The 13,366-nt window shown below is 42.9% G+C and overlaps 1 protein-coding gene across 4 annotated transcripts in view; it reads left to right on the top strand.

Moving 5' to 3' along the window:
• The window catches only part of ntrk3b (neurotrophic tyrosine kinase, receptor, type 3b), a 151,100-nt gene that overhangs the window by 126,569 nt on the left and 11,165 nt on the right, over nucleotides 1–13,366 (top strand). For all 4 annotated transcript variants that reach the window (XM_078282988.1, XM_071897339.2, XM_071897338.2 and 1 more), the window contains 3 exons: nucleotides 2,387–2,517; nucleotides 6,335–6,507; nucleotides 9,410–9,653. In XM_078282988.1, coding sequence (XP_078139114.1) covers nucleotides 2,387–2,517; nucleotides 6,335–6,507; nucleotides 9,410–9,653 — 548 coding nt within the window. The remainder of the gene's footprint in view (nucleotides 1–2,386; nucleotides 2,518–6,334; nucleotides 6,508–9,409; nucleotides 9,654–13,366) is intronic.

Here is a 13,366-nt window from a genome sequence, read left to right as displayed (position 1 = left end):
GCTGTATCATGGTTATACAACATGTTAACAGTGGTATCAAACACCGAACATTGAATACAAGCCTTGGGTTTTAATTTAATGATTATATTTTGGCCCTCCACCGACGATAAAATGAGCTCCCCGTTGCTAAGCAATCAACATCCTTGCCTGCTTTGTTCCATTCATATTTCAAGGCAGAGTGATACTGCTGGAGTCTTAAGGTACAACATATTATGCTGTAACCACTCATGGAATGTCCAAAGTCCAATCATAATGTGTGGTTGGAAACACATGTGTATATATGCATGCAGTATATATATATGGAGAGAGAGAGAGAGAGAGAGAGAGAGAGAGAGAGAGAGAGAGAGAGTTCCCTGTGTTTTCATGGTAAACCCACCAGCTGTCATGTTTTATTCAGACTGAGGCAAAGAGAGCAGCTCTGTTCAGAAGCCAGCACCTCCTACACCTCCTCAACTGTCTCTCTCTCTCTCTCTCTCTCTCTCTCTCTCTCTCTCTCTCTCTCTCTCTCTCTCTCTCCTTGTCTATCTCTCTGTCTCTCTCTCTCTGTCTTATATTTACATTTTAAGCATTTGGCTGACTCTCTTATCCAGAGGGACTTCCATTAAGGTCAACAACAGAATAAGCTTCAATTCTTAGATCGTCAATGTTACAAGCAACGTACAGTAAAGAGATCAAGGGTCAGAGGTCACAGCACCCAGACAACAGTTGGACCCTAAAATTGTTATGTAAGAGTGAAGCGTTAGGGGGGAAAAATAGAATTAGAGCTATGAGGAGAGATAGAAGGGATTTTTTCTGTTTCTGTTCAGCTATTCGTTTAATGAATTTTTACTTTCCTCCCTTCACAATGCATTTACAAAAAAACACACTTTACAATTTCCTTCTCATTGGAAAGTACCCCTGTGCATTGTGTAAATGCCAACAACAAGGCCAAGCAATTCAGATAAGAGATTTGCAGCTTGGCGGGTCCAGCATCATCTCAAGTTTATTTGTGCCTTGGCGACTTAAGTGGCAGAATATGCGGCGGAGACAGACAGAATAAATGTTCCTGAGTTTGGAGCGACTGTCAGGAGTTTGTCTTCATCCAGTCTCTGAAACCAGAGGCAGGAGGTTTGAAATAAGACGCTGGAGAAACTAACAGCAAGACACTGCTTTCCACTGTCTGTCTCACACAGAGGTGAGCAGTGGTGCTGTGGGGCCAGATGGGTCGAGCAAGACATTAACACTGCCAGGGTTAGGGGTTCAATTCCCTGTTTATCTCAATGGATGCACAACACTGTCAGTCTCTCTCTCCTTGCTTCCCATTCTCTCTCTCTCTCTCTCTCTCTCTCTCTCTCTCTGCATCTTATTCTCTTTCCCTCTCCCTCCCTATCTCTCCCTCTATCTCTCTCTCTCTCCTTTTCACCCTATCCTTTTATAATTTATTCGCTCACCTGTTTTCCTCTTTTCAGTTCAATTCAGAGCTGCTTTATTAGCATGAAATACAACAGGAGTTCTTGCCAAAGCAAAAACAACAGATAACAGATTAGAACCAGATTCAGCAAGCAACTATGACAATGTGACACTGACAACAACCCATGGTTCAATAATATCATATGATTCCATCACTAAATGAATAGAGAAATGTCTGGAAGGACCTATGATATGCATCATTTCATTGTTTCGCTGTTAATGCCCTTTGCGTCTGAAAGTGTGATGGGTTAAAGGAACAGTTCATCCCAAAATGAAAATCCTTTTGTTATTTACTCACCTCCATGTCACTGGAAACTCCACTGAAGTTCACGCGACAAACAGACACACAGCGAGTTAGCGACCGCAGCTCCATCTCAGCCTTCTCCCAAACAACTGAAGTCAACGGATCCTGTTTGTTTAGAGTGGTGTTTTGTAGCCAAGCGAGTCCAAAATGCTTCATTATGTAGCATTGTTCTTGGTAGAAGAAACAGTAATGTCTTCTTCTTCTGTAGTATGGCAACCGAGACAAAGAATTGGGCACAGTGCAATCGTTTGGCTACGAAACACTTGGACTATGCTGCAGGAGTTGTTTAGATAAATTTGCTGGGAATTTTATGGCCTTTTTGGAGCTCTAAACAACCAAGCCCCATTCACCTCAGTAGTTTAACAGAAGGCTGAGATGGAGCTTTGGGGGCCAACTACATAGATAACTAACTAACCAGCTCATTCGCTGTGTGTTTGGTGGCCATGGAGGTGAGTAGATAATAACCAAATCTTCATTCTGGGGACTGCTTGTTTGATATAGATTTTGCTGCAAGTATAGCACATTATGTTTATTCCTTTTAGAATGTATTGCAGTTTTTCATTAAATGATCCTTGTCATTGTCCCTCTTTCTCTCTCTCTGTCTGCCTGGTTCCCTGCCTGTCTGCGGTTCAGTTGTCCAGCATATAAAGCGGAGGGACATCATCCTGAAGAGGGAGCTGGGTGAAGGAGCATTTGGTAAAGTGTTCCTCGCAGAGTGTTACAACCTCAGTCCCACCAAGGACAAGATGCTGGTGGCTGTCAAGGTACGACTTGAGTGTGTGTGTGTGTGTGTGTGTGTTTCCACACTATTGAATGACAGATTGCAGGAGAGGAAAAATAAGACCAAAGGTTCAGTGGTTTTTGCAGACTGGATCCTCTAGTTGTATTGAACAAAAAAACTTGTGGTAATGATTTTCTTCCCCAACATGGACACATACTGTAGTGTTTTGAAAATGCTTCAGAAATAGGCCAATGGTTCAGTGGTTAGCAGTTAGATTTGTTTAGACATGTACAGCACACCACTATTTTCATAGTTAAAAAAAACAGATCCGTCTATTATTTACATATATACCTTATGTATAATTTGAGTTTGTAAGTGAGAAATCACTGCAGCTGTCACTATCATGAACTGCTGTCAGAGACTGAAGGCAGGGGGGGTGGCACCGTTGGAAAAAAGTGGTAATCCTGGAGATGCTGTTTTGTTTGTTTTATTATTATCATTTACTCTCCATCTTTGTCACTAAGCTCTCATTGCTGTGGTGTCTCTGCACTGCTCTTCCCAGAGATCACCTGTCAATCAAACAGTGTGTCCAGTACTGCGACGTCTTTTTCTTTTTTCTGTTGATGCAGTTTGAGTTTCTGTAGGTGGCGCTCTTTTCTCTGTCTGTTCAGCCATGGTGGATATCACTGCTCATGCTAACTACCCAGTTCTTCTTCTGTTTATTCCACACAAACCGCAAATGCAAAACAAATCACTTCCTATGTGCCAGTGGAAAGACTTACCAGACTCCGCGTGTTTAGAACAGCAAATGTAAAAGCTTTCATGAACTGCATATAGGATGAATCACTGTTGTGTTATATTAGGGAGCTTTGTCCTCAGTTGACTGGGACAGAGATAGACAGAGAAAGAGATGAAAGAGAGAGAGTGTGTTCTGGTTGGTGGGTGTTGCTACAGGGTGTTGAACAACCAGGTCTGATGAAGTATCTCAGCCAGGGATGAATGCTCTCCCATCTGGGGCTGGGTGCCCCCCCACCCTACATCCATCTTTCTAACCATCCAAAACCGGTCCTGTTGTCAGCCAGGGACCAGCAATTAGTATGAAAGCAGAATATTGGCTCCTCAGACATCGTTAACAGGTAATGAGCAAAGTCATCATCCTGATGAACTGATCAAAAGGGTAACAAGCTATAAATACCTCGGCATTAACATAGGATGAACCGCTGAATTTGAGTGAACACACGCTGAGCAAGACAAAGAAACTGCAACAAAGGACATTTTACTTACTTACGATGACGGCTTTAATGTTGACTGTCATATTCTGGAGCTGTTTTATAGATCTGCCTTGGATGTCATGTCATTTGGATTGATTTGTGTCTTCGTAAACATGAGCACAAAGGATCAGGGGAAACTGCAGGGAATTATAGAAGGCAAGCAGAGTTATCAGGGTTGATCAAGTAGCACTTGAACAAATGCACACACAATGGCGAGATATAAAAGCTTGTTTGTTCCCTCAGCAATGAGATTTTTTAACCTGGGCCACAACAGATAAATAGAATAGAACAGAAATCAGAATATGCCAACCAGGGTTTTATGCAATTGGTGCAAACGTAGCCTTATGTTACTTATTATTGTGGATATTGTGTGTGTGTGTGTCTCCCCTTTGAATAAATGCCTTCAAAGCAGTTCAGATGCTGTTCAGATTTCAAAGTAATTGGTACTTTTAATCGATTTAGAACAGCCTCGATAGCAGTGTCTACCTTGTCTACAGCGGTCGCCATTGTTGTTATTACCTCTCCTTGGTTCCGGCGCACAGCTTGACAACGCTTGACAACAGCTTGACAACGGCGTTAGTCCCGCCCGTGGCGCTGATTGGCTAATCGTTAGTCCCCCCCGGCGCTCATTGGACGGATCATTTTTCAACCGAGAGAAACCACTGTTTCATGTCACGATGCCAGACCAGAAGCAGTCAACTCGGTGGAGTGGGCGGATTCAAAGGTCTGGACCCAGGCAAGACCTCATGACCAGGCTGAGCAGAAGCTGATGCAGAGTTTGTGAGCAGCAGGGAAGTTTAGACCTTTTCCCTTCATCATGTCAGTGAGAAAGTCTCTGTAAAGCAGAACTGAGTCTAGGCCCAGGACAGCTGTGAGCTGTGAGGAAAGCGAATGAGAAACTCTCTCCTCTCCCTCAACAAACACCGCGCCCTTGAACAAGGCATCCGACCCCCAGCTGCTCGGTGGCCGACAGCATTAGGCTGTGGTTGTTCTGGACCGCTCCCAGTGTGAATGTGTGGAAGTGGAGCAGAGTGATACTGAACAAGAGCCTGCAGACTCAGCAAAAACTCTCCCCAGGATAAGATTACAGTTAGAAAACCTCCCCGACCTTGACAGCAGGAGAATTCACACAAAGCGTTAAAACGATGGAACGTCTGCTTGTCAGTTGCTTTTCTTAACGTTACTGGATTTTTAAGAAAAAAATGAAGGTTAAACAGTTTTCCATTATGCATCCTCTGGAGTGTCCTCTTCATCTTTAAGATAAAATGGAGGATGTGCAGCTTCAGTCGAACCTCCTCCTGCCTGTCGATGTAGCAGGAAGCTGCTCTCTGAATCCACATTAAGGTCAACAAAGGGAAAATTCATAGCCGCGCTTTCCTTCAATTTATTGTAGTCGAGCACTTGGAGGTATTGTTTTGGAGGGATGCCCGGACAAGAAACATTTCCTTAAGAGTGCAGTTTGATTTGGTAATAGAATTTTATGGCCGTTTTACCTACTCTGCCGTACATCTCAAGCGTCCCCAGCACTTAACTGCGAGAAGAGAACATATGAGTAAATGCGTTTCCACCCCAAGGTCTTTCCATCTGTAATAACGCCGGCAAGCTGGGAAAGCAGGAGTCAAGGCCGAGGAGATCAAGAGAGGCAACTTGCTCTATTTTCCTGTTGCTGATGAATTGTCGAGTCTTTTTTTCCCCCTTCCAATAGAGGCTGCAATAAGGCGTGCTATTGCTGTTATTTTTTCTTTTTTTTCTGACGCTGGCGGCTCTAACTGACATCCCATCAAGATGTGGTATTTCATGTGGGCTCCACTTCAAAGGAGTTCAAGGCACGCCCTGCTTGGTCTTTTTACCGATCAAATCAATTTGCTTTGTGGACACCCTAACCCCGCACCTTCACTGTGACAGCAGTTCATGACGGTGACAGCTTCTCACCACAATACACACTGCGCTGTTTTGACTATTAAGCCAAAGGAGCGCTGTTCCTTTCCAGTCTAAGTGAATCTAACCACCAAGAATTCATTTCCAAAGCGCCGTGAATCCTCATTCCGCGGGAGGCAAAAAAGCATTACCAGAAGTTTACTTTTCAATATAACTTAAATCTAGCAGATCCAGTCTGCAGAGATGTTCTCATTTAGTCGACCAAAGACTTAAACTTTCAAAGTGAAATAATTTGTTTTAAATTTGCGCTGCCTGACATTTTATTAGCAGAGCAGGAAACTAACTTATTGGTAAATCCCTAAACTCATCACCATGTTAACTATTTTATCTCCAAATTTATTCTTACCTTTTTTTTGTCCATTAAATTGAAGACATGGTGTACATTTCCAGTATATTGGAAATGAATTGAAACCCACTCCAATATTAAAAAATGTAAAAAAAAAATAAGTAAGTCAAAAGTTGTGGCCAGACTCCCATAACTCCAATGCAAGATTAAAAACCAACCCCCTATCTATCTATCTATCTATCTATCTATCTATCTATCTATCTATCTATCTATCTATCTATCTATCTATCTATCCTCCTCTATATTTGTTTATTCTAAACGTTTTCTGAATAGATTTGACTTTGTGCCTGTTCTCCCTCCACCAGACGCTGAAGGACCCCAACCTGTCGGCGAGGAAGGACTTCCAGCGGGAGGCGGAGCTGCTGACCAACCTGCAGCACGACCACATCGTTAAATTCTATGGAGTGTGTGTGGACGGAGATCCTCTCATCATGGTGTTCGAATACATGAAGCATGGAGACCTCAACAAATTCCTCAGGTCAGTCCGACACCAGGGGTTCATCAGTTTAACTTTTATTTAACCAGGTTAGTCCCCATGAGATTGTCTGTGACTGATAGTGTAAGTAGCAACTGTAAGTAAAAGTGTTTGTCATCCATACTCTTTCCCCTTGTTTCCCACACACACACACACACACACACACACACATACAGACACTATTAGATGTGTGTGGAAATTGTTGGTTGCATGTGTTTATATAACCCCACAATTGTTTATATTCTGTTTTATTTGTTTGTTTTTGCTTTGTTATTGTTTTTACTATTTTGATTGTTTTACTGCTTATTTTAGATTCTATTTTTGTTCTTATATTCTATTTTATGATATTTTTCCCTGCTGAATTCTATTACTTTTGCTGTTGCAACGACCTAAATTCCCCAATATTGTTTAATCTTTTCTTATCTTACAATGTGAGCATGCTGTTACACCCTGGTATACTTACATTATTTATTGGTAAAATTTTCAAGAAGCATCAACACAGTATTATTGCGTATTTACAATATTTTACCATAGGTTAATACACAGGACATTGTGGACATAAGGACATTGTGAAGTCTTTATCTCTTATTAAGAGGCCAAGAAAGAAGCATTGAGACAAACAGAACAGTTGTAGACAAACAACATACAACAATGTAAACAAGCTAAAATACAGAGTAAATCGGATTTAGGGGAAGAGTAAACTAGTAAAAACTCACCATATGAATGTTCAGACAGTAGTCCAGCAGAGTAACAGGAACAGAGGTCAAGACTAATTACACTGCGATGATTCAGCCTCATATTCAGTCTTAAAAGCATTTTTTTCTTTAAACAAGTAAAAAAAATGTGCCAGTGGGGTGAGATAATTCCACTTGCTTCACTTGTTTCTCTCTTGATTTCTACATATTATACCAGGAAACCTTGATTTGTAGGCTAAGTGTTTCTTGCAGACTTTCTTCTCAGATCCGTGGGCATCCTGTTAACTGCTCCACTCACCTTGATGAAATTCAGTGCCTCATTTAAATTCAGCGCCTCGTTTAAATTCTTGACGGCCTTGGTAGAATATTTGGAAATATGGCAAAAAACCACCAATCAAACAGCCGTAGAATTAAAACCTATAGAGCAGATGTCCAGTGAATGGCTGATGTTATGCAAATGTAAAACTTTAAAAAGTCATCTGGGGTCACTCCAACAAAGTGAAATTCTTTTGGGCTTCTGAGCTTGTCAAATTCCTGTAGCCCATACAATATCCAGCCAGCTTCACAGTTTTCTGGGTTAGCAAACATGAGTGCTTTAGTGCTTTTGTTCCATAATGTCAGATTGTACCGAGGGAAGTGACCTCAGATCAGCCTCGACAAAAGCGACACGGCGCCTGTACAGCTAGTGCTTTGGTAATGGGAGGCTTCACTGGAGCTGATGTCATTGTGCACAGGAGGAGTCTGGGATAGAAGTGTGCTATTTCAAGTGCTTTGACAGCATCAGTGTGTGTGTGTGTGTGTGTGTGTGTGTGGTCTATCTCGTTTTTGAAGTTTGAGAGAGCAATAGTTGAAAAGATGACATGTTACGTTTTGAATGTGTGTGCGTGTGTGTGTGTGTTCGAGAGTGCGTGAAGACTTTCAGTTGGGGAATCATTCCTGAAATGAAAGGCAACGTCGCGAATGATGAAATTCTTTCATGCAAGGTGCAAGACATGGCTGATGTTCGGTCTATTGGTCCAGTTGGTCACATTTAACAGATGAGATGTGCCGGGAATCAATGGGAATGAATAGAGGATCGGACATGCAGGTCCAACTCTGATCTGACGATTGAAAACCTCCACATGAACGGAGGGCGGCCGGCACTCGTTTAGCCACCGCCAGATGTCGGCGAAGCAGTAAAACAGAGGTGGAGAGACAGAAGCGAGAGAGAGAGAGAGAGAGAGAGAGAGAGAGAGAAAGTCATTCTATTCAATCATTTCAGTCAGTTCATTTGATTTAATTAGTTGAATGTTCTATGAAGAAACAAACAGAAGTGCTGCTAGACTCTCTGCAGTCGAGCTTCACACACACAAAGCAAAGCAAATTGAATTGTGCTAGAATTGAGAGAGACAGAGCCAGAAAGACAGCGAGAGAGAGAGAGAGAGAGAGAGGAGAGAGAGAGAGAGAGAGTTATAGTCGGTCGTCTCTGCATGGTGTCTGGTCTGTAATCACAGTGGCGAGGTGTTGATGAGAACAACAGGAACTCCTCAGAGGAAATCAGTTCTTGAACGTCACCCAGAAATGCCAAGTACTGAATGAGCTCTTGATTTATACATATTATACCAGGGAAGCTTGATTTGGAAGTGTTTTTTACAGAACCTTTTCTCAGATCTGTAGGCATCCTGTTGTGGCAAATGACGACTCACCTTAGTGAAACTCTTGAGCTTCGGTTAAATTCCTGACAAGCTTGGTGGAAGGAATGTACTGTATGTAAAACGCTGCAAAACCACCACTGATGTACCTACCAGCAATTACAAATTACAAAACATAGGACAAACACTTCCCAATGTATCATGGCAATTATAGATACCTGGGTACTTGCAGGTTACAGCTAACTTGCTAATATTTCTGACAGTCTCTCTTTATGCCGATTACCCTCAACTGGTAGAGCAATGCACTAACACTTCCAGGATTAAGGGGTTTGGTACTGGAAGGAACTTTGAGTTAGTAATTTAAGGTCAGGTCAGGTTAGGTTCTGCTATGCTGGTATGCAGTAGTATGTTAAGCTATTACTTCATGAATTTGAAAACCTAAAAAGGTATAAAAAGGCTCCTATGTCCAATCATAAAAACAACAGACAAACATTATTAATATCACTCAGTTCTCCATAAAGTTCATGTTATCTTTGTATGTGAGATCCAGCTTAACGTTTACGTTTCGTTCTAACCCAGAGCCCACGGTCCTGACGCCATGATCCTGGTGGACGGCCAGCCGCTGCAGTCCAACGGAGAGCTGGGCCTTTCCCAGATGCTGCACATCGCCACCCAGATCGCCTCAGGCATGGTCTACCTGTCCTCCCAGCACTTTGTCCACCGAGACCTGGCGACCCGCAATTGCCTGGTGGGCAACGGCCTGCTGGTCAAGATTGGAGACTTCGGCATGTCCAGGGACATCTACAGCACCGACTACTACAGGGTGAGGGGAACCTCTCTTCGCAGCGCTGCCCTGTTTTGCATGCTATTTGCTATTAAAATGAGTTGTTTCTCATGCATGTTTCTCAACGGCGCTGAGAGCTCAGCGGGTTTCCAGAGCTCAGACCGCCGAGCGCTAGAGGTTGAAACACTTCCAACTCTCACCACACTTCAAATCGGTTTTCAATAGTCACTTTGCCCCAAGGCTATGCTATGAGGATAAACCAGTCAATAATAACAAATTGTCCCACCTTCCGGTCTGTAAAAGTGGGCATTGACCCTCATCATGCCTCTCCTCCTGCAGTTTAACCTCAGGCCAAGATGGCCTAAGCATTACTACACACCATAAGGACCAAACAGGAACAGAAACTACTCACACAAGAAGGAACATTTTAGTTGTGGATGTTAACAATACTTTCAGCTTGGGTGTAATTAGCTTCAAATTAACCTTTGATGTTTTCAGCGGAAGATACAGTATGTGCAACAAAGGGCCGTATCTCACTACATTTCCATTAACACCGAGACACTGAGAACAGGCTGGTTGTGATGACGCCGGTTGAACCTGGAAATAGAAGCGGAGCAGAAAATCTCTGCTTCTTCCTCCTGTCAGGCGCTGCTAACCTAAAAAGAGTTGTCAAAGGGGTGAAGGCTGCCGCTTCTTCTTCTGTCTCTGTTTGTTTGCTCGTTTTTTGTTTTCTTCCCTCTTTTCGAAGGCGAGCCGACAACCCTCCCTCCACCGTGCTTTCCCAGTTTCCCCGCGCCGGCCCAGTGACATTCAGACTGGGAGGCGAGGATGGAGAGGCTTAGCAGTGTGGTAGGAGATCAGCCCGCTGAGCCTCCAGCCCCATGCTTAGAGGCTGGTTTATATGGCTCCTGATTCATGTCCTCTCTACTGTTTAACGCGATTAGCGACTCTGAATGCAGCAAACCAGGTGGCAAGTGCTGGGCTGGAGAACTTTGCATTTTCTAAATAAATAAGTGGGTGTTGTGGAGTGATGGCTGCTGCAGCTCTGGACAGTTTAAACAGTCTGGGCTTCTGAAATGACTTTAGGTGCGCTTGATTTTGTTTTCGCAGCGTGACAGCTGGGCCACAGTTTGGACTTTGCTGGGGGCATCGCCAGCAGTTATGAAGTACTGCTGGGTAAACACTCGGCACACATGAGATTGTAAAGAAAATTTAGTGTGATGTATTTAGTGTTTGGTACATTGTTCTGTGTAGTGGGTTCATCATTCAAATCTGAATATTTTGTTTTATTTACATCAAAACCTCTCCACAGTAGGATTTTGTGCGTGTGTGTGTGTGCTGGGAGTTGGCATTCTGGTTGAGTGTGTGTCAATATAACCAATCCTACTGTCTGTTTTGGCATCCAGTGGATTTAAAAGCATCAGGTTGGTGATGATGAGTGAGTTCTGATGGGAACAACCTTACCTTTCCTTCAATAAGGTAATAATTGTCAGCATCATATTAGAGTCATTCATCCATCGCTAATTCCCTCTTCAATAGTGCTGTGGATCTGGTCAGTGTTAAACGCAGCAAATCCAAACCACACATGCTCACTGTATCATATGTTGATGTGTTAAAATAGTGTTTTGTGGTAAATATTATAATTCACTGTGGTTGTACTGAGCTCCCAGTATAACTGTGAAGCTGCAGGGTGGAGGTCCGTCAATCTTCCCTGGATAAATAAAGGATGAATCTGCGTGTGTTTTTCTGGTTTTGGCTCAAAGAACACTCCATCTAATTGCCTTTGAAGACTAAGTCACAGCTGATTTAGCAGGCGGATACCGCACTCATAGGAGATGAAATGGATCAGTTGATTGTGCTTGTCTGAACAATTATAAGACTAATATCTAAGTGCTGTGTGTTGTGACTGTCCAGTCAAGAGAATGACAGAGAGAGCAGCAGCAAGAGGCTTGAACAGATGACAGGGCTACAGGGAGTGTGTGAGCTGGGTTATATTTGTGTGTATGCATGTGTGTGTGTGTGTGTGTGTATTTACTGTGTGAATGGTCATTGGATTGTGAGTGTGTGTGTGAGAGAAAGAAGTCACATTTATCAATAAATCTCTTTTTATTGCATTTTTTCAATACCAGAGCATGTATGGGTAGATACCAGAGCATTTTTACCTAAAGCATGTGTTTGTGTGTGTGTGCTTGCATACGTGTGTGTGTGTGTGTGTGTGTGTGTCCAATCCAATTTATCTTTAACAAACAGGCTTGTATGCTTGACAGAGAACAGCAGACATAAATACAGATAAAGAGAGAAGAAAAAAATAGATATGAGACCAGTGCTTGTGTATGTGTGTGTGTGTGTCTACCAAAAAAAGTACTGTGTGGACAACTGCAGCTGGAAATACATGTGAGGAGAAGGATTAACTCCCTTTACTCGCACAGCATATGAGCGGAGAGGCAAACCAGTATTAGGGAACTGTCAGCTTCCTTCTATCAAACTCGGTGGTGAATGTATTGAGGAAATTTTAGATGGTTCAATAATTCATTGATTCCACAAATATGTTTTGCAGCAGTGCAACAAGCTGCCCAGTTTCACTGATGAGGCTGCCAGTTATAGTTGAGGATCCTCTACAGTGGGTGTCACGTACAAACACACAAATACACACACACACACACACACACACACACACACACACACTCAGCACAGTGAGGAGGGGAGGATAGTACTTGTGAAATTGTATTTGGTGTTATGTGGAAACCAGAGAGCTGGTTTCAAGACCAATGTCACTGTTTGAAGCCAACATCCAGGATGGTGTGTGTGTGTGTGTGTGTGTGTGTGTGTGTCAGCATGTACTCACACTAAACTAGAGAGTAGCCTAAGGTCCCTCACCATGGTAGGTAGCGTGTGTTTCCGTGAGTGTTTCTGTGTGTGTGTGTGTGTGTGTGTGCTCTATGTGCAGCCTCATGCTGCTGTTTGTTGCGTGGCTGTGATAGCATCGCTGCCCGCCCACACTGAGGAATATTGACAGAGCCCAGAGATAAGGAGCTCCTAACAGTATTGGACACTTTCCCTGTGTTGAGTGATTATAAATAGCAGCACCCTGCCAAGAACACAATCCCCCCATCGCTGACTAGTCATATTGACGCTTGTTGCCCTCTGGGACTCCCAAGACACTTTGCAGCAGGAGGGAACAACTTCAAGAGAGAGATGAATATTGTCCTAAATCGCATCCATCCATCTCTCATATCTTCCTCCTCGACCCGCTCTGAAAAACGCTTTTGTCTCGTTTCAAAAGAGAAGCGGCCCCGATGCTTACTTTATACCATTGCTGTGCACTCCGTCTGGAAATGTTTTTTGAGTTGTGAGAGTGAAGCACTGAATTATACATCTTTAGGCAGGTATAAATGACAATGAATGCCCTAAAAGTGTCTATGCTTTAACGGTGCAGTAAGTAAGACTGACTCCAATACCGGATTGAGAAACTTAGCAGGAACAACATCTAGAGGACAGGTGGAGGATCTCATGCAGCGTGTCCGATGAAATTTAAGGTATTAAAATATATTATAATGCCTTAAATGCAGTTCTTATAAGTCGAGGTGGAGGATCTCATGCAGTGTGTCCACTGAAATTTAAGGTATTAAAATATATTATAATGCCTTAAATGCAGTTCTTATAAGTCTTATTTTTTCACCATGTAATGCCGATGCTGCATGTCCACTCTTAAATTGATACAGAACAGGGTTAGTAGCACAATATGCATCCTG

The sequence above is a fragment of the Centroberyx gerrardi genome, chromosome 1 (genome assembly GCF_048128805.1).
Source record: "Centroberyx gerrardi isolate f3 chromosome 1, fCenGer3.hap1.cur.20231027, whole genome shotgun sequence".
NCBI lineage: Eukaryota > Metazoa > Chordata > Actinopteri > Beryciformes > Berycidae > Centroberyx > Centroberyx gerrardi.
Note: the sequence above shows the minus strand (reverse complement) of the source record. Positions and strands in the feature narration are given on the sequence as shown.